This window comes from Corvus cornix, chromosome 8 (assembly GCF_000738735.6).
Source record: "Corvus cornix cornix isolate S_Up_H32 chromosome 8, ASM73873v5, whole genome shotgun sequence".
NCBI classification, from domain to species: Eukaryota; Metazoa; Chordata; class Aves; order Passeriformes; family Corvidae; genus Corvus; species Corvus cornix.
The window spans coordinates 14,770,666-14,795,831 of NC_046338.1; the positions used below are offsets into that span (position 1 = coordinate 14,770,666).

Here is a 25,166-nt window from a genome sequence, read left to right on the forward strand (position 1 = left end):
TTTTCATCAAAAGAGTTCTCACAGGATGTGCTATTTCAGTGACTTCTGATGTACTAGCCAAACAGGAAAGAAGATCCTTATTTATCTCAGTCTGATGATGTGAAGGAACATGCCAGACCATGTGCTGCTGCTAACCACAGTAGGTCCAGGTGAGTTGCAGATGAACCTCGAGGGTCAAGGGAAAACTACTTTTTACAACAGTTTCTTAGCAAGATTCAGATCATACCATAATCCTTGTTTGATGCATCTCTATACACACAGATGCCAGAATTCTGCCTGTGCCCTTTACTTGTCTTTGTTCACATTTTCCATAATTAGCACAGAACTGCTTAAAAATATGTTAATTCAGTAATATCCAGAAAGTTTTACTACTGCATTCTACTTTTATGCAACTGACCTGCTGCATTTTAAGAGACTCTCAAGCCTGAAGAAGTTGCTGAAATTGGATAATTTTGTAAAACAATGCAATTATAACTTACCTTGTCTCCTGGGTATCCCTGATCTCCTGGCTCTCCCGCAAGGCCATGTTCACCCTAAACAACATATAATATTATACAGACGTATGTATGTGGCTTAAAATGGGTAGAAACAGGGAATGAGAAAGATTAATTCAATATTGACTATTTAAAATGAACGTAGATCTTTGACAATGTTAGGTATTGCACTGAAATACCTCTTCCAGGAAACTCTACAGACAAAGATCTGGGTATTGTTATGTTCAATAGTTAGGGTTCTGTTCAGAAAAATGTTTCTAGAGAAAAGTTGTCTAAAGTACCAGATCATGAGACAGACATAATTTTGAAAAGTTAAAGTCAGAAGAGAAAGAAATAAAAAGGAAAAAGGGAAGGCTTTGCCAAGCACATTATGCTCAAGATTTAATGGAGTCTGAAAGAACTATATATCTCCAAGATAATGAAAATATTTAAATCACCTTATCACCTTTCATTCCAGGCTGTCCCACACTCCCTAGAAAACCCTGTTAAATTAAAGAAAACATAAATCCAGTGTTTGACTATAATTTGGAAAGCAGCATAGGCATGGGGCTGCGGGATCATTTTATACCATACCGTGGGCCCTGGAATTCCTGACGGTCCACTTGGTCCTGCTGGCCCAATGTCTCCCTATCAAACAGCAAGAAAGGTGACTGCATTTGATGAAATGGAGTAACTTAAAGACTCCTGACAGAATTCGGCATTTTTCTGCACCACAGAGAGAAACCAAAATATTTTTTAGGCTAATTTCTTAGAGAAAAAAAGGTATCCATATTGTAAGTCCTCCACGTTTACAGTTCCCAACAGCATCAGCAGAAACACAAGAAACAAGACTTGCCTCTTCTCCTGATTATAGAAGATTAGATTGGATTATAAATTCAAGAGAAGATCACAGTGTATTAGGCAATGCAAATTAAGAAAGCTTTCTTTTGTACTGCAGCTCCACATTCAGTGGCCATTGCTGCTGTCATTAGGGTTATGTGGCAGCACTTCTCTGTAGGCATCGAATTTGGCTTAAAGAAATTATTCCATAATGAGTAGGGCCATAAAAAGTGGCCTTTTTATAGTCCTTTTACTTGGATTTCTCATCTATCAGTGACTTCTACAAGTTAAAAAAAACAAACAAAACAGAAAGAAGAAAAAGAAATAGAGATGTGACTCTTCCAAAATACCAAATGTGCAGAATCAAACCTATGCTCCAATGGGCATGCTAACCTTTTCTGTTCTAATGTACCTTCAGAGTCCTTACTACAACTCTTTTTTCTGGGATTCATTTATGCAGTTTTATGACAGGAGAAAAAAATAGTGAATAACAAAAATTAAGAATCCTAAAAGATCAGCACAGCAACACCAATAATATTAATGAAAAACAGTGATCTAAAATTAAGACATGACTTAGAATAGTTAAAACTACATTACAAAGGGAAAAGCCCATCTAATTTCTGCCTATTAAACCTCTTGGGGAAAAAAAACCCAAAAAGGCAATGTTATATTTCTGTGGCTACACATGACTTTAGCAACACATATGAATAAAGAAATCTTTTGCCATTTGCTGAGAGTGACATGGAAAAGATGAGATGGACATCTATGCATTTCCAGTTGAGCACACATTCATTATTCTCTGGAGACTCTTTCAGCAATGTTAGCAATCACATTCTTCTGCAGCCACCATCAGACTTATGGCTCACTGAAGAAAAGGCAAGACCAGTCACTTAGCGTCCTAATGGTGCTTGGTAGAGCTCCCAAGAAAATTGCCACTCTGCATTGCTCTAACTTTCCATGACTGCTTACATGATATATTCTGTCATGCTAGCTGATCAAGTAAATTGTTTACATTGCTGTCTCTGAGTTGTGCTACATATTCTAGTTCAGCAAGGCATTTCTGTGTTAATGATATTGAATGCTGAAATGCACACTTATGGTAACAATAGGATTGATTGGAAAATCACAGAGGGATACTGTGCTGGGAAATTTAGCTTGCAAAAGCGATGGGAAGAAATTCCAAAACAGCTTTACAACTTTCAGGTTCATTAAACTCCTGTCACAGTCTCCAAATATATTGAGTGGCTTAATTAACAGCAAAGAACTGGAACTACACAAAAGTAAAACTGGAAAATTATCTCGCTGATAAGAAAAGTGTTGAATTAGTAAGTCTGTCAGGTTTTTTAATCATTCTCCACCTATAGCAGCCTTGCTATATGTTAACATGCTTATCACTTCAGATAAAACTTGCTGATAGATAAAACCTGCAGCTACATAAAGTGTACCTTTTCCAACATTTCTATGTGACAAGAGAAACTAAAACCAAATTGCTTTTTCAAGTCAAAAAGATAAAATACCAGAAAAGGAAAACTAATGTTTCCTAGTATAAAGTGGGTTCTCTAAAAGCCAAAAAAAATTTTAAAAATTAAAAAGAAATACTAATTTGGGTATATCTAGCAGTAAATTTTCTGAAACTCTTCATCTTATTAAAACTCACGGCCTTGCTAAGTCTTGAAAGACTGACTGTTCAGTCAGCCAAAACTCTGAATTTGGCAACAGCTTTGTATATTGAAAAAAATCATGGATGGAAGGAATTACTGGACTCAGCTTGCTGATGCTGCTCATTTTGCCATTGTTCTCATGAACAAAGACGAAAATATAACTAACTCTGGACACTGCACACAGCTGGGTTGAACAAGCTACTTGAATTAACGCACTTGGTTTCTGCCAGAAGAATGTACTTAATCTCATGTTCAATACTGCATCCTGTAATAGTATAATGTGTTATGATTGACTAAGGATTTTAAAGCAAGCATTGGGAACTGTAGTTCTTTATTCAGTTTTGGATGACCACTAGCATCTGCCTGGACAAAAGAAGGCTGAGGCCAGGGAGCACAGACCCACTTGGAGAGCAAGTGTGGTCAAGGAACAGGGCTGCACCACACAGGCTGTGCTAGGGGATGATGGGGTCACCTGAAATTCCCCCAGGGACTTGGTGAAATTCTGCTACAGATTAAAGAGTGCAATGCTCCCTTGTAAAGAGACTCTGGAACAAAGCATAGCTCTTCCAATTATCTGATTGTGAAAGAGGAAACCAGAGTAACCAATGTGATGTTGCTGGAACCATGTGAAAGAGTCCCACATATAAACAAGAGAAGGCCACTCAAATGGAACTCACACTCTAAACAATTGTTAATTTCATGCTGTTCAAAATCTAAACACGCCATCAACTTTTTTTTCCCCCAAGAAACAGTTCTCATTATGGTTATATTTCATCTATGTACCAGTGGCAAAAACTTTGGACAGGTGATTGAAAATTATTTCTCTATTTCACAAAGAACTATTGACACTCAGTCTCTCTGTAAGTGACTGCAACTCAGCAAGAAGGCACATGCAGCTTTGACCCGCAAGCATTTATGCTCATGAGCTCTAGGTAAAGCAAAACTGCTAAGTTTTAGTCAAAATAATCAGTAAGAGTATCTTTTTAGAAGTGACATATAGTAGGCTTTTTAAAAAACCTAAGATACATTTGTACAACTATCAAAGTCTTTGAGATTAAATTCCGAAGACAGTCATGCACGAGAGAAAAGCAAACCATAATTCTGAGCAAATTCTCAAGAGTGCAAGCTGCAGTCTCATGACTGTTTCAATTGGCTGATGTCAGCTGACAAGAACACAGAAAATCACGGCATGACGAAGGCTGGAAGCTACAGAGGTTTCTTGATCACATTTTTGTTTTCACAGCAATGCCATAACAGTCCTAAACAGGCAGCAAGGGATTACTTACAGGAATTTTTTTGTTATGAACATATAATTAAAAAGAGTAACAATTGAACTCAACTGTTGTGCTTCAAAGGAAAAATAAGATGACCATCAGTGTAAAGTAACAAACTTATCAAGAATGTTTCAGATCAGCAGATATCAAACACAAAGCAAACACAGGAGATAATCATGGCTTTCTTAATTCAAGTGTAAACATGCTATTTCTCCCTTGTTAAGAACGTGGCTGTGTAGCCAGACATGACTGAGACAATATCAAGAATCAGAAGTCCTCTATGAGTAAATACATGAATTAAAAGCAACCAAGGAAGTGAAACTACTCAGTATGAAAGTCTGTCCCACCTCCTGTAGGACTCAGAGCTTCTCTGGCACAATTGATAGATACAACCACTGTGTGCAACTCCACAGTGAGCATCACAGCCTTATTCTACAAATATTAAAAAATTAATCTGATATTATATACATTATAAAGTAATTTTGCTTAGAAATTCATTATGCTTTGAATTTGGTAGCCATATTCAGGAACCAATGAGGGCTGTTGTTGTTAAAATGTTTGAGACCATTGCACTTGTTACACTGGCTTTAGTGCTATAAACTAGCAAACTTGGTTATTTCAAATAAAAAACCCAAACACACTGGATCAGAAACAAGAATACAAATCCACACCAAGTATAGAAATGCTCCATGCTGCCAACATGATAGCAGTTTTGCAGAGTGATATTATTTAAAATCATGGCTATCTAAAACAAAATCTGTTTAAATCCTTGAATTTTCATAATTGTTTTTATATCACAAAAACACAAGACAAACACTCTAATGCAGCCATATCAAAGCATGTAATAAAACTATACTCACTCTTAGTCCTGGAAATCCAGGAGGACCCACACCACCAACAATTCCCTTTAAAGAAAGTTAATCTTAGATTATCTGAATTTTACCATTTAAAAAGAAATCCCAGTGATAACATAAAAATGATCTACAAAGCAAGTCAGTTGTGATTTTTACAGAGTTTGCAAAGAGTGACAGCTTATCACTGTATAGAGAAATATGCTTATTAAGATCCCTGGATTGTGGAATTAGATCTCCAGATATTTCATGGAAACACTTCTACTGTTAATGTAGGAATATGAGATTTTTTTTTTTTACCATGATACTTAAACTGGGAGGAAGAAAAAACCAATTTTTTTTGAGGGTGAAAAACAAGTTTACCAAAATTCCTCTGAAAAATAAATAAGAACACCATCTCACTTCGTAGAAAGTCCTCTGCAAATAAAGGCTACACTTTCTTTATGAAAAACTGTTTCTTGATACAAACTATGGTATTTGTACTTCCTACAGAAGTTAAAAATCCAATAGTATTCCACTACTGCCTCTGCCACAGTTTAACTCAGAAGAAGCTAAAACACTGCAGAGAACAGTTGCTAGGTCTCTTTGCCCTATGTGAAACAGGTATTGTAGCCCTCCAGGTCGCCACGTCTCATGCAAGCTGTCCCAACACCTGGGACCCGCTACACAGTGGATAACACAGAGGGTTCACTGCAGCCCTTTGGCACCTGCAGGGAAGGGGAAGCTTTATGTGAGCAAATCTAAGCCCATTCTGAAGGTGTCCAACTTGGCATGGCTGCTGAACATGGCTCAGAGGACGTCTTCATGCTGTCCTCCCTCCTTGGGTGCCTTACACACTTTCTCCAACCTGCTCCATGCTATCCACAGGTGAAGCTGAACACTCTAGCAACATCCTCCAAGGCAGACTGACATCCTCAGAGAACTGAGAGGGTGTTGTGGAAATGAAGGCTGGCATTAGTCAGTTAAGCAGAAGAAATTAGGCATGGAGACAAATGTCAGTAGTGTCAAGTCAGCACATGGGAAGAAATGTCTTTCCTTCAAGTTCCTGCTGTCACAGGCCTCCCAGGCAGCCCCTGATCTCCACTGCCAGCTCACAGAGAGGCTCTGTAAATATGCCATTAGCATTGCAGCCCCCTGCAGCTGCAGCACTGGCCCCTTGCCTGAACAAGCCCTGCAGGATGAGTTTTGGGGGAGGAGGGGAGAGGGGTTGCTGCCTGTCGAAGGAGGCAGTAACATCAGCAGCTGTCTTGGCAGATTAGATGGAACTTGTTTGCAAATGCTTGCATTAAAACAGGCTTCTTTGTAATGTGCAAGTCTGTAATTTCAGATCCAGGCTTTCTGAGCTTGTTTCTATTAAAGTACTGTTCTGTGGATCTGGTGAAAAGACAATATCTGCTTTATCAGGAATGGAGGGAGACTTGGGAGTACGAGGAGGGGAAGGAAGAACTCACCTTTTAATATCATTTGCAAAGCGGTTGGTGACACTCAACCCCTCAGTGGGTTTTCAAGATGAAAACCATACTGATATCACCTGACATTCCAACAAGGGAAACTTTGCCTTAGGGACCAGAAATGCATAAAAATTTTTTCCTGTGCTCCAAAATGTTGGCACCAAATGTTGATAACCCACAAGCAAAATTCATGTAAGCTTTTCTAAAACAAGTTTCTAAGATGGGTGTCAGGGCAGACCTTCAAAAAGGAGGGAAACTCTGTCCAGGTGATGACTCAGTTCCATATCAGAAAAATCTTTAGACGAAAACCGATAGCAGTTTTCAAAGGAGCATCCAACAATACAAGATGATTTAAATCAGCTGCTCTTGTACCCAGCACTTTTTGCTGTTCTCTTCTCTTGCCCAAAGCCTTTCACTGATTTCTGACACCAAAGGAAACCTGAGTTTGGAGTCTGCAGCCAGAGTTTCCCTACAAATGGAGCAAGACAGCAAAGCTCCTTTGAGGGCAGCACTGCGAATGACGTGACTGCGCCACAGTCTGAACACCACACTGCAAGGGCACTTTAGGCCTGCACACACTGCCAAGGACAAAGCTGTTATCACACTGATTATAATGCACTAAATGACATGTTAGCATCATTGTGTTCAGTACCAGCTCAAAGGATGAAATCAACTATCAAATGCACAAGCACACAGAAGTTGGGGTTTTACATGTAGGAAGAATCCTATTTTGTTAAGGTGATCTTAGAATAATGGTATAAATAAACAACACAAAGTCATATCTAATACAAGAATTTTTTTAGACGACATTCATCAGTAATGCAGTGAGGAGAGCAAGAGATCTGACTCTTAAGGTAGTCATCACATGCAGCAGTGGAAAATGCATTCTCTTGGCAGCTTTCTGAATATTTTCTTCCTCTTTTTTATACTTTTTATAGTAGTTTCCTAGCAATTTGCATGGAAAAGTTAATAGTCCAAAATTTTACTGTGGACTTCAAGACATCTCTTTTGAGACAAAAGTCTCCTTTAATTTTGAAGGGGAGTTAATATTCAGTGTTACAAATTTTATCATGTTAATCAAGACACAATTCGATACTTACAGGACTTCCATCTGGACCAGGGGGGCCTCTATTTCCAAAGTCACCTGGAAAACCCTAAAGCAGAATAGAAAATACCTGTTCTTCATTATTCAAGACATGAAAGGTGGTGTGAACACTGAATTCCTATACCTATGATGAATTAAAACATCATAAGTAGATTCAGGGAGGGTGATGGAAGAATCGGAAAAGCAGAAAATATCAGGTACACAGTTCAAATGAACAGAATAGTGATATTTTTTGTCTCCTAAAATCATAAACCCAAAATGATACAACTATTCACAACATAAGCATATTAAAAATCAGACAGCTGAATTACTTTAAGACCAATATTAAACAAGTGTCACTTGAATTTTTTTTTGGAGCCTGTTTTCTACTTATTATTTTTAACTTAATTTTTTTTTCCTGTTAGCTTCAACATTCATGAAAACGCCTGTCCTCCTTTCCTTAACTCATCCCCAAATATTAATGACTGGCATCTCAGTATGAGATCTCATATTCATTAGAAATCAAAATTTTCATCTTTCTGGCACAACGCCTTTCTAACCAATGTGAACACTTGCCATAGTCTGCATCTAGACACTGAAACAATAACTCAAGACATAGTAAAGCCTCATTTATTTTATGAGAGTTTTGACTTCAGAGACCAGATTATCAGAATAGGAAAGAAATCTGATTTGCCAAGTCAAGCGTCAAAGCTTAAAACAAAATTTCCATTTCTTGCTTGAGAAAGAAAATGGAATAGAATTCCACCACTGTACTGGCTCTAATCTTCCTTCCTTCCTGTTAGGGTTTTGAAAATTACTTTACTTCTTTCAGATGTTCCCACTGCAGAAGCACATAAGTTGTTGGGGAAAAGTGATTTGATTTTTTGTTTGGGTTTGTGGGGGAGGGGGGGAGGGTTTTTTGGATTAATTTTTATCAGTTTAGTATTGCTAGGCAGATCTCACTATTTTACTAGAAGAGGCAGATGTAGCTAACTAGAAACTCATGCTATTAGTTTGAAGCAGTACCATGAAATATTTTCATGATTGCTATCACTGTATGGAATTGGGAGAATGGAGGTAGCACAAATCTACAGAGAAATCAAAATAATTTTTAACTACAGTGTAAGATCCATATAAGAGTTTACCAGAAAATTTGCAAAATACTAAGCTGGAAAGGGATTCTACCTGGAAAAATCCAAGCTATGGCACTCAAACCAAACAGACTTTTATTGGAACTGATAAATCACACACAGTATTATTAGAGTACTGAGGTAACTGAGAGATGCACTGACCTCAAGAAATCAACCACAAAGAACCTGAGCGCTACTAATCCATCCCCCATGGGGAAAAGGAGCAAATTCCATCCTTACAATAATTTTTATGTGAAATGCTCTTCTTTGTCTTTTCAGTGTTTCAATATCTTTTTACCCCTGTGTGTATCAGGAACAGTACTTTGAGGGATTAACCTTTCACCTCAGTAAGGCCATGTTCAAACCTGCTACAGGTCAAATCTACAATTTGTTTGGCCTTTTTAAACTACTTTGTTTGGAGGGCATCCACACAGCTGTCCAGCTCAGGACTTGCTACAGCAGGGTCTTTGCTTAATGGAATGGGGGATATATATCATACAGTATTATATGAACAGTAGTCAGGAAGACAATATAAAACTGTGTCAAGGAGATGGAAAAATCATATCATAAATCAAAGCAGTTTAAGCACTGCTTAAGCCATATTTGGCTTTAGTAACAAGCCAAAATTCTATAAAAATGAAGGCAATGTTTTATGCATATATATACATGCATGTACACTGTCAAAATCTGTTGAAACAACCTAATAGTTATTAATTGTCAGCATCATGCATGATAATGTGAAGTAATCCAAGACAGTCTCCTATAGCATCTTTTGGATTGATTTTAGCTGGAGATTTGTTCTGCTTTCTCTTGTTAATTCAGAAAAGCTAAACACAGGAATTCCTCTCACAACAATGAATTTTTTGTTCAGCATCTGATCACAGAACTCACAAATAAGAATCTACAGCAGTAACTGTAAGATCTAACAATACAGGTCTTCATATTGTTGCTGCCTTATCATTTAAAAAGTAGAGGTTCTTAGGTTAATGGTTGATAAAACAGATCTAATTGATTCTCAAGGTGTACACCATTGGTCAAATTTTTTCCCAACTCTGAAAATGTAGTGTAAAATTTTACACATGCAAAACAGATATTTGAGAGTGACTATGTTGTTAAAAGCTACCTACTAAGAGGATGTAGACAAAGATTAATTTATGACCCTTTCCTAAATAGCATATTTTGGTTGTACTGCCCACCATTGGTAGATGTTGGAAGAGGCAGAATTGTCATAACACACAGGCATATTTTTTTGAAACTCGAAGGGGAAATGAAGGATGCAATGGGACAGTTTTACCAGCCACACAGAATCACAGATGCTGGTCACAAGTGATATAACACAATCCCAGCATAGCAAGAATTACAAAAGTGACGGACCACCTGCAGTCATCATAAGGGCATTCTCAACAGCATGTGTCTTTGAACTGATACTGAAAAATCTATCTTGGTAAGTAGAAAAATGAAAGCAAAATGAACAGTCACAAAAGTCTAAAACTGGAAGCAATATAATAATACTACTGTGCAACAAGTGTTTTATTAAATCAATATTATCATTTAACATTATTATTAAGCATACAAAGGATGACTATTCATAACTGTAATATCAAACAGAACCTGAACTATTTGTACAGTTACAATGGACTTAGTTACTAAATTCTTGGTAAAATTTACAAGGTCTATTCTGACACATTGACAACTGGTTTTAACTAATCACAGATAGAAGAAGACTAAAAATCTTCCCCCAAATGTGTACGCAAAAGCAAAATGCATCATGCTAACAGGACAGACAATGCATTAAAAATACTGCAGAACTAGCCAAATTTCATATTATGGTGATACAATGGAAAGAAATTGAACACATATACTTCTACCATTAAATATTTTCTTAAAATGATATTGTGTGCAAAACCAATCTAAAATTCAAACAAATCCTCACTCTATAGATTCAGGCAATTGAGTATTTTGTTCCATTTCAAATATGCCAGAAATGTTACAAATATGAACAACTGTTCAGTAAACCTACTAAATATCAGCATTTTGTGAATTATAAATGTTTACAATCCCTTGTATGATCCACTTATTCTATACTTTAAAATTACTTTCCAAAAATGAGATTATACTTGGGATCTGATTTGTTTCAAAAAGATCTCTGCCAGTCAGGTTTGGTTTTTTTTCTCAAGTATTATTAGGGACAGTTTTGCCCAAAGAAATAAGTTGCAACCTAGAACAAAAGGTGACGAGCCTGACCTCAGGCACTGCAGAATTCCCATGCCAAATTTCTTTTAGTGACAATGTCCTGCCCAAAGCACTGTTAACTCCAGGGCACTGTGTCAAAAGACTTTGTCATTACAGCTACCATTGTTAGGCGTTAAAATAACACATCATCTCTAAGCCTGTGATCCAGCAAAGTACTTCAAGCCAGGTTCCCATGTGATTGCTCTCCTGGTTGGACCCCCCATTAGTAGCCTTTAGTCAAATAAGTGCTTTATAGATCATAGAAAGGAATCAGAAATTACAACATTACAAAGAAATCAATACTGAATGAAGGTAATCACAGACGTTGTACAGAGCTGCTTTTGGTGCCCTGTCACCTATGTGAATCCTCTCTGAATAGATTTGTATAAACAAAAGTCCTTATAGAACATAGCCTGGCACTGACAGAAGCTGTGCTCTTACTCTAAATGGAAAATAGCTGCTTACCACAGCAGACACAGCGCCAAATGACTGCTCACAGCACCAAATGACTGCTATGGATGGGGACAAATACTGCCCAAACCACTACACTGGCAGTCAGAAGCCTCAGTAAAACCTGCCACAGAGACTGACAAGATAAGCCAAGACGTGTTTCAGTGTACTCTGCTGTCACCTCCACTTCCTATTCCACACTGAACACAAGCCTTTGATTCTCATCCACGTTCTCTTCTTTCATAAATGTTGCATGAGACTCACTAGCACAAGACACTGTGAACTTCTGCAAGGTATTGATGGCACAGAGCCCTTCCTGCCCAACACTCAGATGCAAAAAGTAGCATTTGATCCAAATTAGAAGCAAACTACAATATGGTCTGATGGTAGCTTCAGAAAGAGCACACTGCATTCATTAATGGCACTTCGCTTGCCTTTCTTTATATCAAAGCAATTCTTGTAGGCTAGTGGCTTTTTTGGCTGGTGTTAGATCACACAGAAAACAAAACATAATTAAACAGAATCCTCTACAACTTTCACAGCATTCATCAAGGGCCAAATGATGATGATCATATTACTGCTGAACAAACTCGTTCAACATGGTAGATGAAAATAATCTGAATTGGTGAGCACAACTGACTGCACAACTGGAGAACCCTGTGGTGTTTTCCAATCTCAAACCACAAGAAAGTTAAAATTGGAAACTCCTGGATAGCTTCAAAGAACTAAAATAATATGGTTGCGACAGAAAACAAAACATTTGGCATTGAAGATAGACCACAGGAAATATGTAAACCTTGATAATGTATACTTGGCAGATTTGTGTTTATTCTCAGCTGTAGAAATATATGTTAAGTAGAGGACAGCTTTAATTTACCATAGTCCAGAAATATCAGACATTAGAAGCAGTTGATTTTCATCCAAACCAACACCAGACTTGTAAAGCCTGCATCATATCCGCACCTTGTGCTAACACAAATTTTACAGAATATATTTATGTGTTTCTGTCACCTTCTAACCCTCCTCACAGCTGATAGCAGTAACCTATCACAAGGCTCACAGCAATTAGCCTTCCACACTTCAGAACATCTAGTACTTATAACCTGCACAGAATCCGCAGTTCTGAAAAGTACTAATTGAAAACAACAGAAAGTAATCTATGGAAAAAATAAAACTAACTTTTTTCAGCTGAATAGAGTCACAGAGTTAATTCTAGGTGGATTGACATTGGCAGCAGGAATTGCAACAAGTATTAGAAGCTTTACCTGTCTCCCTTTAGGACCTCTTTTTCCATGGAGGCCTGGGATACCCTGAGAAAGAAATAACCCATGATAAGTAGGTTTTCTTTTCTTCAGTACTTAAATTCAAGTAACTAAACCCGCATTTGATTAGAAAAAGACAGTGTGAGAAACACCACCATAAAAAAAAAAAATTAAAAAGGATTTGAGCAAAGTATTATAGAGAAAATGTCCTATAGCAGAAATGCAAACTTTGCTTGTCTTTACTGTGGCAACATCTGAACAACTGTGAAAAAGGGCCTTGTCCTGCTTCCATCAAAGTACATGTCCAGACAGCCTTTTTGCTCAAGTGAAATAAGAAAAAGCTCAAGCACAGAGTGATAGAGATTAACATTTCCATGGCTGGTTTTACTGCAAAGATTATCCGACAGGAGACAAATATTAATTATTGACAAAATGAAATTGCTTGAATAAAAAAAAAAATTCATTCATGCTCTGCTGAAGAAAAAAAATAACCCTAATCCTTGCAGCTGTAGACTGAAGTAAAATAATACTTTACAGCTGCTCCCCATTTTACTTCAGCACCAGGGCATTTCACTGATTAGACTAATTGGGTATGACCTATTCATCTTATTTTCTTCACATCAGTTTTGCTTTTAACCAAAAAATATTCAAATGAATCATTATACTTCATATATTTTCCCCCATTCTAACATATATTGCATTACCACATAAACATCAACATTTCATTAATGTTCCACTAGGCCTACCCTTTCTCCTTCAGGTCCTGGTTGTCCTGCCTCACCTGGAGGTCCAATGAAGCCCTAAAAACATAAGAACAATGCTTGTTTTCAAGGCTGCTTGTCCCTCAGTACTGGCCAGATAGATGTTCATGACACAGGGATTAAATTCAGGCTCATTTGAAACTACCAGTGAAGCTCTAGAAATTTAAATGTGATTAGGATTTACTCTCCAACCAACAGCAAAAACAATTTCCTGTTAATTTTCCTGTTAATTTCCTGTTAAAAGGGTACAGAATAAGTTAATAAAGAAGTACTAAGAAAGTGTTCTAATAAGACAAGGTTGCATCAGATGCATTACTTATCAGAATAGATTAAATCAGCAACTTTTTTCTGAAGTTAAACTTATTCATGAACTCCATCAGAAAATAAGTTCTCATCTTATTTTGTGATCATTGTTAATGTGTGATCATTGCTATCTGTAAGAGTTCTTACAAGAAAAAAGTTTATCTTAAGATAAGCAGAATGTTTTTCTTATAGTTCAGTCACAATGCATCTCACTCCCACCATTCCTCAGTTGTATGGAGAAATGGTTCTGCACTATCAGATTCAAACTGAGATTGGAATAAAAATATTGCATTAGTTACTAGAATAGAATTCTTTGCTTTCATATCTCTCCCCAGTTCTTCAGTTGTAATGATTTAATTTCTTGGGGGTTGATCTTTTTTTTTTAATTATGAAAGATGGTGCCCATCTTGTCATCCAGACGTAACGAGAGTAAGGGAAACAAAAGCACTTCTACAGTTTCTTAAAACAGCTGGGAAGCAGAGCACAGTTTGATTATAGGAATATTTTAAAACTAAAGCTCTAAAGATACTTCATATGTTGCTGTACACCTCCATGGCACAGCAGTATGTGTCAAGGGGGTTCTGTCATCATTTTTACTGGAAGTTACTTTTAGAATTCATATACATGATTTAGCCTTAAGACATGACAGGTGTTTTTCCCTAAAATTACTCATTCATTGGCCATTTTTAGCTTTGTGTAAACAGAGAAGCAGTTACTTTTCAGAAAGTGACTGGGATCACTTATGTCTTGTTGGTTGAAGGGAGGAAAAGACAAAATGCAGATGAGAATCTGAACAAAAATAAACTGAAGAAACATAAAAGAGACAATCCCTGAGGGTCTGTTGGCTCTTGATCATGCCAAACTAATTTTTCCCATCACTGTAATGAAAACTGAAATTAAAAAAAAACCCATCCCAAAACCCCCAGACATATGTTTAAGAAGCTGCTGCAGGTAAAGGCCTCTAGTAACCACACTTAAAAATAAGACAAAAGAAACTCTTGCAACACCGTAGGATTACATTAATAGATACTTGAGAACACAATACACTGCTGAGCAAACTGAACATGAGCGGAGGGCCTGAAAACACCCAGCAAAAGCCTCCTTCAAATTCTAGACGCAACCAGCCAGATACAAGTTTCTGGAAACCTGTGTCTACTCCTTGAAGGTGAGAGTCAGTCTGAAGAAATACTTATATGTGCACAAGCATGTGTAAGCATGCACATTTCTATTTAAAGAAAACAAAATTACACGGCACCCACCCAAAAAACCAAACCAAAACACAAATGAACAAACCAACAAACCCATAACCCTCAAAAAAACCCAAACCACCAAGAAACAGAGAAAGAGCACCATAAAACACCAAAAAAACCCACCCCAGCTAGGAAAAAACCCAACCTATTTTACTTCCAAGAATAACCAAAACCAAACCTTGAATGCACAGAGCGTTAAGAACCTTCAGTCCCTGGGATACATGTAACTATGACTGAGTCACTCTAAAATCTCAAGATCCCTTTTGTGGTTTTTATATGACAAGACTGTTTCCCTTTATCTACTTCTGCAGCTGTTACAGGTTGCAAATGTCAGATATGTCTCCCTTCTTGACAACTTCCATTATGGAAATAACGCTTCAGGCCTGAAACATCCTCACACACCCAGCATTGCTTCCTTCTCTCCCCTGCATGCCAGAGGAAGGGTAACAAAGGAAAACTGCTCTATGCTGCTCTCCATGGGGAAAAAATAAACTCTTGCATGTATTTTGAAAGAAACACTGTGTTTTCTCATTTGTAGGTTCTATAAAGGCAGTGGTTCTGCAGGCATACAACTGGCAGAGCTGAATCAAATTCTTCACCCCCTTTCTCATCTACTGTATAGGTAAACATAGACATGCATGTCAAAATGCTTCAGATGCTTACTTACTCTTACTCCTTTAGGACCTGGGTTACCTTCTGGTCCAGCTAAGCCCTGTTACAAAAAGACATGAGTTGTAATTAATTTTAAACAACCAGATATGCTCTATGTAAAAGAATGGCAGCAGCACTTGTTAACTGTAAACTGGCAACACATTCTTGAAATTTTTAAGACTGAAGAAGGTGTCATCAATAGTGCCCTGAGACCATGCTCACAAAGGTCTCCCATTAATGCATGGCTGAACCACAGACCATGACTGAAACTTCCATTACATCAAAATTATTTCTTCTGGGAGAAATATTTTTCTCCAGACACAGTGATCAGGCATTAGGGTGACATAATTTCACAAGATTTTTTATGAGCTTTTATATTTGGACACATTTCAGTTATGTTTAAGCTAATGTCAGAATTACATATGTGGTCCAAATGTTCTAAAAATTTTACGTGATTCAACACAAAAATGTTATCATCCATTACTCTATAAAATATTGTAATGGAATTTAAAAATATATAGCTATTACAAACTCAATCCAACAAAACACTGAAGTATTGGTCAAATTCACCCTTTAAGCAGACACAAAGCCACAAAGTCAATTATTGTCAATTTGGCTCATATACCTTTACATGGGGAAAATTCTGAGTATTTCTACTTTATATCTTATTTGTATTACTGCACTGAGGTATCTGTTACCTTGTACGTAAATCAATATTTATATAAGTACTTGTGTTTAAAGAAAGTTGCTTTCTGGCTTTATTGGTTCTACTCAAATATCCAAATGGGAAAAAACCCCAAACTTTTAATGTTCTCCTTCGCTAAAGGACTGAAGAAATAGCTTCAGCAGTGAAATAAATACATTGGTGAAAAATCAGGAGGAACAGGCAGTTTCCTACTGCTTCTGGACTTGAAATACAAAGAAGACAAACCACATAGAACCACATGAGGTTTATGAAGGGAGTGTAAAGTGTTCAGACATTCAGTACTTTGGTAATGCCATTTCTATATTCCAGAAAGGAACAGCATTACTGCATCTAACCCATCAAAGTTTAAAAACCATGAGACTCAACATTTCCTTCAAGCCACTGCCAGAGAAAGAGGTTTGTTTCAAAGAAAAATGACAAGATGTAAACAAATACATTTTTACAATTAGCAGTTTCAAAAGAGTTAGATATGGTACTTTTGAAAATAATAAAAGAAAAACAAAGAAAAAAATGCAAACTCATTTGTATAGTTACTGCACCTGCCTGCCAGGGTAACCAACTGCCCCAATACTGCCAGCCATTCCTGGAATTCCCTGAGCAGAAAAGGAAGAAAGAAAAGGAAAAGAAACAACAAACATGTTTAACATCATGGTTTGGATATTGTTTTATCATTTCTCTTTTAACATCTACTCATATGACACAGCTTAAGCACATGGAAAAATTACTCTTTAAGCAAGCTACATAGAATACCCAAAAATTGACTCATCATTCATAAGTAACTCTGTCAATTTCAGTTACATATCCTTTAAAAAAAGTATAAGATTTTGTGAAATACAACAGTGCATGTCTTATTTCCATAATTCAAAAATAATTCAGGAGGACTATAGGAGGCAGGTCCTAATAATGAGGTAACTTCACTGGTCTTAGCTGTATTTGAAACAAATATATTAAGCTTGTCATTAAAGAAGAATTTTTGTCCTTACAAAAACAATTTTTGTTTTGTTTCTTCCAGAATTGGGTCAATATAGCACTGCATTAATCATGAATGTATACAACTCCCTCCACCTTCTTCTTCTGATGTTAGGAATCAGCTTTTTTCCCACTAATTATTTCTATCTCACTGCTAGATTATAGCCATCACAGAAAACTTCCCATGAGACTGCAATAAAAATCACCACTCCTTCAGTTAAGGTTTGGTCATAAAACTCATGAAAGTCATGGATGACGTCCTTGAGTTTTCATCTCCCTTCAGGTGTCTACCATCTGTTATCACCACCATTTCCTTTTCAGTGTGATCCAAAAGGAGACTCCTTCCATCTACTCTGCCATTAGGAGCCTCATCAATGCTAACAAGAGGCATTAGCAATTGGATCTGTTTGAAATGACATTCAGATTGCTTCCTGAACTGACATGGAAGTGTAAAAAAGCACTGAATAACTAACTATTTCATTTCCTACATGCTGGGAGATATAAAATGCATTAAATCAGTAGAAGTTTGAAAAAATCCAAAATGTGCCTCTTACAAGAATTTTACATCCACATCCTCCAAGCTGGTGTGGCAGTTGAAAAATGAGCTGGTCTTTTCCATTTCATTCAGACTACTTTTTTGCCACACTGGTCTCTAAACAATCTGAATTCTCGCTCAAGAGCTGTCCAATATTTCCTTAAGCAGTTTACACTGATTGCTTATATTGAACACTTAACATGGATTACACATTCTCCTATCCTAATTGTTCATCTGCAGAGTGCACTGCACTGTGCTTTCATCCCTTACCTGCTCACCCCGTGGCCCTTGCAGTCCTGGGTAACCCTTAGGACCCTGCAGGTAGAGAGAGAGATCCATAATGAATACAGTTAAACAAACAAAATGGACCTTCTTTGCCTACTCTATTCTCTCTTTATCAAAGAAAAAAATCCACACTTGTCTGCCTGCAGCATTAGTGTGGTTTACATTCAGCAGCTCATATGAAAACTGAGCTAGAGAAAAGAAGTAAGAAAACATCTTGGCAGTTTAGAAAATTTCAAGACCTCAGTATCCTTAAAGACAGTTCCAGACTTGCACCCTTTTAAACAAATGAGTACATGGGATGCTGTCACCAGTTACTGCCAAGATTGAAGAACCAGATTCTGTACTGTGCATTTCCCCATTCCAAATCCTTGTCACAATGCCCTTTCTGAATGAGGCAGTTCAGAGGAAGGGTGTAAGTAGAGGGCCATCCCAGATTATTCTAGGACACACTCAGGAAAGCAGGCCTTCCAGGACACAAAACATCTCTTCTTAAAATTAATATAGAACAGATTTCGGCTCTTATACTATGGAATTTATATCAGCAGGGAGAACAGCCTCATCCCAGAAATCTTCTGTGCTGAAACTACAGAAGGACATGAAACTCTTGAACTTCACTCCCTGTGCATTGATAATTTCAAGCATGTTTTAGCCCTTAAAGAAAAAACAGAATGAAAATAGAGCTGGAATCTGCCATTTCCATCAGTACACTTAAAAGAGGAACCACCTTCTTGAACATCTTTTCACCAGGCTTAACATACCCAGACAAGCTGGCCTAAAAGGGAGGCTGTAACAGTTGCATGACTGATTCAGAAGCCAAGTGTCTGGTCTCCACATCCCTTGCAAGAGATACTGGAAATACACAAGTCCAAAAGCTACAGCTCGAAAGACAAGGACCAAAACAATCATTATTCTAGATAGAAATCTATCATAAACTTGGACTCAACGACATTAACTAAGCAGCAGGAGGGTCTTGGCTGATGTTAAACATCTGTCTGCCTTGCAGCATGATGATACTCATCAGTCAGTAGAGACTTGAGACTCAGTGTAATAAAAAGAAATTCTGCAACTGATTTCAGCAGATCAGGTATTCCAAAGTTTCAGATAAGCTTCTGTGTGACCACAACAGTATTGCTGCATGAAATTAACTTTATTATCATATACAAAATTAAAAGATGAAGTTATTTTGCTTCATGACAATTTTGGTATAAACCAGTAACTCCTCCTTAGCTTTTGAAATATGTCTCAGAAAACTACAATTTTTTACAGTCCCAGCCAACCCCTTATTCCATGAGTTTTATTCATTACAGAATTTTATCTTCTCTCTATACTTATATAATCAACTAAAGCAGGTGTAGCTAGAAGAGATCCCTGAGTAGTTTCTTATTTTTGTACTAGAAAAAGAGGAAACCTATACGCAGAAATGCTCAATGAAACGTTTATCACAATTTAGTTTCAAAGTGGGTCATTTTAGCTGATTAACACCTGCATTACAGTCTCAAAAGAAGGCACAAAAGAAAGTGAGTTTTAGGACTGATTACTGCTGGGCATACTTCTACACAACAGCATTTTACTTCTGTCAGAGGAAAACTACTCTGAACTCATATTTTAGAATAGCATGTCCATATTTTTATTCAGCTTTAACATGGTCTTAATTCATTCTAACTCACTCAGTGCTGGTTGGGAATGGATCTAAACCACGCTAAAATGAGTACCATTCCAAAGAGACAGTTTTCACACAGAGGTTTCTTTTCCTGAGACTTAGCTAATCCTCTTAAAATTCTTAGTTTTTTATTAGCTTGAGTTTGTATTCTTGAGTGTACCCATATAATTAAGATGCAGTTTACTCTGAGCTAAGACGAAAATTAAGAATAAGAATACAAGTTCATATGCACTGGTTTGAAAAATTAATTTCCTTCCAGATTTTAATGAAGATTAATTCTCTGACTTAAAAACTCAGTGTGGAACAGAATGGTTTGAAGCTTCCAATTACAGACTTCGAGCACAGATTTCAAAAACATAGCAAGTTGTAAGAATACTTTGGTCTGTGTGAGAGAAAAAGTATTTACTGCCAACTAAAATGTAGCAAGTTTAAGTGTCTGACTTCTACCATATGCAGCACAGTGGGACCCAGACTGAGTGAAGTCTGTACATAGCAGTTTGTATATAACAGCAAGGACTATTTAGGCTGTGTCTTTCCATCTTACTGCTGCCTATTGTGTTTTAACACAATTTCTATGTAATTGTTGTTAAAATCTAGCACAACATTGGCAACTATGCTAGAGTGCCAAGAAGTTCCTGTAAAAATCAGTAGGTAAAATGTTATGACTAATGCTACAACCCTCAGCTACAGAGAGATATTAGTCTTTGAAAAGTATCAGCTAAAAAATTTCTGGGCATGGGGTAAGTCTAGCAAATAAATGGACTCACATGATTCCTCACAATGCCTACTTATCAGCTCCACAGTGTCACCATACTGCCTCCAGTTTTGAAAAAATGTTTCATCAGAGAATGGCTTTGTTTTAATTTTCCTTCATAGATCCATTCTATCTTGTTTGCTGATGTTTATTCCACAACTAAGATTTCACCTAGCAACTCAGCCCAAATATCCTAAGGAATGGAAATACCACTTTTGTCTTACAGGACTGGAGTTTCCTTCTTCTCGAGGGAAATTGGACTCTGCAGAGAGGCACTGGGAGACACTTGGTAGCATAATGCTGACACTGCCATAGGTATATTGCTTTTGAAATTTGCTTATCAGCCTTACCCTTACATGAGGGCAAAGTGAAGACAAAATGAAATATGGAGCCCTTCTCAGGTTGAAACCAAGTTTTTTCCTTCCACATTTCTTACCATGCTCTACTTCAGTATGCAAATTTTATCAGGATTTTTTACACCCAGATTCTCATCATTACTGTTACACACATGTTAGACAGAATAAACAAGAGAAACAATTGTGGCCAACCTTTGTAAAACCCTTTTCCAGTGTCATTGCAAAGCACCTGTAACTCCTCAGCACTGCAATGATTCGAATGTACTGCCATGGGCTCCGGCAAGTTCATGCCCAGGAGTGCTGTCCTTGGGCTGACAACCCACCCCCACCAAGTGCTCTGGCTTGTAGGGGCAAGTACTTGCCTCTCTGTACAGTCACGTAGGGCCATTTAGGGGAGAGGGAAAGAGGGGCCTTCTGCCCTATGAAGTCTCTGGACTGATATAAGGAAAGTTTTAAGTGTTGATTAAAAATGATTTTAAAAAAATGGGACACCATTAACTCATATGCAGGACTTTTTTAACCTTTCTTCTTACCTGAATGAGAAAGAATATTGGAAATATGCTATTTATTTTATATATATATATAGAGAGAGAGAGTGTATCAAAATATAACATATCATAATATCATTCTATTATATAAAATAATTACATGCAATAATTATATAGTAACAATATATTGTTGATTTATGTAATTATATAATTCATTTTATAATATAATTTAATATATCTCAATACATAATTTCTCAGTAGTGCTAGAGTACAAAGCAAAGAGGATGTATTTGATCCTTCTGCAGTTTTTTTCTTGTAGCTGGTTTTCTTCACAGCTACTTTGCTCACAATCCTTTGAAAATAATTTGAGATCACAATGAGCTAACAGCATATTTACCTATTTACACATACCAAAAAGCAATAACTAAAGATCAATTATTTAAAACACGATAACCTGTGGGCTTGTCTTTTTAAAAAAAGTGTGAAATACTTTTAACTGTTCACAGGGGTAGTGCTGTTCAAAAGCTGGTATTCTTAACTTCTGCTTGACCTGGATTGTGGCTCAAACGTGGTTCTAGTTAGTGTCTGATGTGTACAACATGGAAACAGAGTAAAATTTCCAGTGATCAAGTGAGCATGATTCTCCACAGAATTTAACCATCAGACAAGGGGTGAATTCTTGTGGCAGGAAGAAAGTATGATGCCCATAAGATTTTCATTTCCTTGTCCCCAAATATCAGTCTCAATCCAGGACAAGTGACAGCTGCTTCCCATCTAAAAAGCTTTAAACATAAAATACTTTGTTCTCAAAGCAAACCTATAAACCTGACTAAATGAAAACACAGTACTTGCAGAATCTTAAGATTGCCTGTGATCAGCAGTGACAAAACCTAGCAGTGTCCAGGCTTGGAGGTTAGCTCTCAACAGAAGAAATGCAAATTCTTGTCACAGCTATACATTTTCTCTGTTCAGTGAGCACTGGTCCATGTGTTTAGCAACATAAATTTCCACAATCCTCATGGTGCTAATGAGAACGTTGTTTTCTGGTCATATTGTTACTTGTTTTGGTCAATTCTAGAAATTAATGACTAGATGGCAAAAAAAAAAGAAAAAAAAGTGATGCATTTTAAGATTGAGACAATGTTGAATAAAGCCACTCTACAACATGACAGCACTGACTATAAATTTTGTTGCAATGCCCTTTTTCTTTAGATTCAATAGCAGGTAAGCATTAATTAATATTTATTCTCCATATGTTAAAGATTAAGGTAAAAAATACCAGGGCCTACCTTTCTAACAATTAATTCTGTCCTTTTGCAGCTGTCTTCAGTGTTACATACTGCTTCAAAATTCTGCTGTGGTATTTGTTCTCCATGTTTTTCTATTATACTTGCAACACCAAACTATATTCAGCAAAGATATCATTTAATAGCAGTTTCCTCCCATCTTTCTTGCTGATTTTTGTCACCAGTTTCCCACCACCTGAGTAATTGGAGTAGTCTACTGGATTTATGCCAAGTGACCTCTCCTTCCACATAAAACATATTCACTAAGGCTATTGTGCTCATTTTCTTAAGGTGGTCTCATTTCCTCTGTCGACATCTTTGATGTTCCCTTCCAAAACTGTCTCTACCTTCTGCTTTCCTGTATACATAGGACTAGGATAATTTGGATATATTTCTTAAATGCAGTATATGGCACCTGAAACTTCTCATGTCAAAAAGTACTGCATTATGTAACATCCCAAATTGGAACTTATTCCACCTGAGGAATTCTGGCACACATTTGGAAAAAGACAAATAATTCAAATGCAGAAATACTGAGCTCATGATGCCACGGAACTTCTTCTACACTATGAAATACACAATAAAGAAAAATACATGAAAAAAACTTTTATATGCTGTATTATAGCATATAACTACACTGAAATTGAACACAATTGAATTTAAATGGTTGCATTTCACAGGTAATCCTACCTTCCCTAGTAGCACTTCTCTCTGAACAGGGAACAGGGGCACACCATGCCTTCTGGAGAACACCAACCTAAACAACTACAATTTACATCCTGCTATGATGACCTCACTTAATTCAATTGCAAGGGGAGGGTTTGCACAGTAGACACTGTACCAACAGCAAGCCTAAAGTTCTTCTATAGCCTCTTGCTCACCAGACATCCACCTGATGGGCACTGATTTGAGCCAGGATGAGTTACATGGAAATGGAAACAGAATCTTACCTTCTGGCCTTTGATCCCAGGTGGGCCTGGAAAGCCCATGGGGCCTGGATCACCCTGTACAACAGAAACACCCAGAATCACTATGTTTCACTGGAACAGGACACAGGACAATTAAAATGTAGGACTTAATATCGTCTCTTCATTCTTGGACATTTGGTATGAAGAAGTAGCTAATGTTGTTTGATTAGGCATAGATTTTTATTATTTCTTTAGAGGAAGAAAATTGAGAAGGCAACATGGTGGAATACTGATATTCTCTTCAGGTTCTTTGAATTTCACAACCACATGATGGTATATGGGAACAAGAATCAAAACATCTCAAATGCTGGGGAGATGGAAAAAAGATGCAAATTTTTATGGTTGTTACAGGTGGGGAAGGAGGGAAGGGTTTTTCAGCTCTTTTCCTTCTTGCTCAGGACTGACAGTGAAGAGATCCACTCTTTCATGATTACTGCCTGAATTCAAACCCAGTAAGTTAAGGAATGCATCCTGGAAGTGACTTATCATCCAAGTAAATTTAAGTCCATTAATTAGAACGAGCAAATTTGATTTGAGGGAAAAAATTAAGAACGCAAAAAAATGAGAACTATAAAAATTCATATCAATTTCATAATTTTGGATTATAGATGCAGTCTACATGTATTTAGGATAGTCATACACATATATGGGTGGGCTTTAGACTGCTCTGTGGCTGCTTGGGTTCATGCCAAAGAACATAGCTTGAGTTTCAGGCAGTCATGTACAGCTCACCACACTATGATCTGATTGCCAAAAAGCTGGCTAGATTAAAATAATGCTATTTCCACAGAAACTTCAATTTCTCATCAGTGCATCAACAGACATTTCTGAACTTTTTCTCAGCAGCCCATAAATGTTGACAATATGTATTTGTGAATTTTAGGGTTTGACAGCATGTATGCACTAAAAAATAAGTTGTGTCCACATCAGCAGCTAGTAAATGATAGTTATTTGCTAATGTTTTCCTCATAACAGAGGGTGGTCCTTGACTCTTACAGTGCTTTCTACTTGGCACAAATATTCCACAACTGATCTACTAGCAAATGCTCATGATACAACTTAGCATAAATGCAAAGTACTCTTAAACATGCAGCATAGGCTAACACATTAGAATGCAAGCATCCAATTACATTTTTAGTATTACCAGATTACTGACTATGTATGAAACTTCAGTGTCAATCTAAGAATGAAACAATCACAAGCTTTCAGGCCTACAATTTCTATCAAGAATAGAACATTTGAATATTTATACTCAAACACTTGGGCAGAGAAGACAACTACTGGTTTGGCTAAAGTGGCTTAGGAGGCAGTAGCAGGAAAAGTCTCTGAAGTGAAAGGACAAATCATAGCACCAAGAGTCCTTTTAAAAAAGTGGTTAAATAGAATACAATGTGCAGTAATGTGCGGACTTGTCATCACCAAATTCTGTTTAACACAACTTTCTGGACTAATGCAAGGTACTGCAGAAAACTGGAATCTGTATTTT

The 25,166-nt window shown here is 37.1% G+C and overlaps 1 protein-coding gene across 3 annotated transcripts in view; it reads right to left on the reverse strand.

The window, feature by feature from the left end:
* Positions 1–25,166, reverse strand: part of COL24A1 (collagen type XXIV alpha 1 chain) — a 127,420-nt gene that overhangs the window by 75,139 nt on the left and 27,115 nt on the right. For all 3 annotated transcript variants that reach the window (XM_039556227.1, XM_039556226.1, XM_039556228.1), the window contains exons 7-17: positions 23,663–23,716; positions 18,154–18,198; positions 16,919–16,972; positions 15,690–15,734; positions 13,455–13,508; positions 12,712–12,756; positions 7,651–7,704; positions 5,109–5,153; positions 1,068–1,121; positions 932–976; positions 480–533 (exon numbers count right to left, since the gene is read on the reverse strand). In XM_039556227.1, the coding sequence (XP_039412161.1) occupies positions 480–533; positions 932–976; positions 1,068–1,121; positions 5,109–5,153; positions 7,651–7,704; positions 12,712–12,756; positions 13,455–13,508; positions 15,690–15,734; positions 16,919–16,972; positions 18,154–18,198; positions 23,663–23,716 (549 nt within the window). The remainder of the gene's footprint in view (positions 1–479; positions 534–931; positions 977–1,067; positions 1,122–5,108; positions 5,154–7,650; positions 7,705–12,711; positions 12,757–13,454; positions 13,509–15,689; positions 15,735–16,918; positions 16,973–18,153; positions 18,199–23,662; positions 23,717–25,166) is intronic.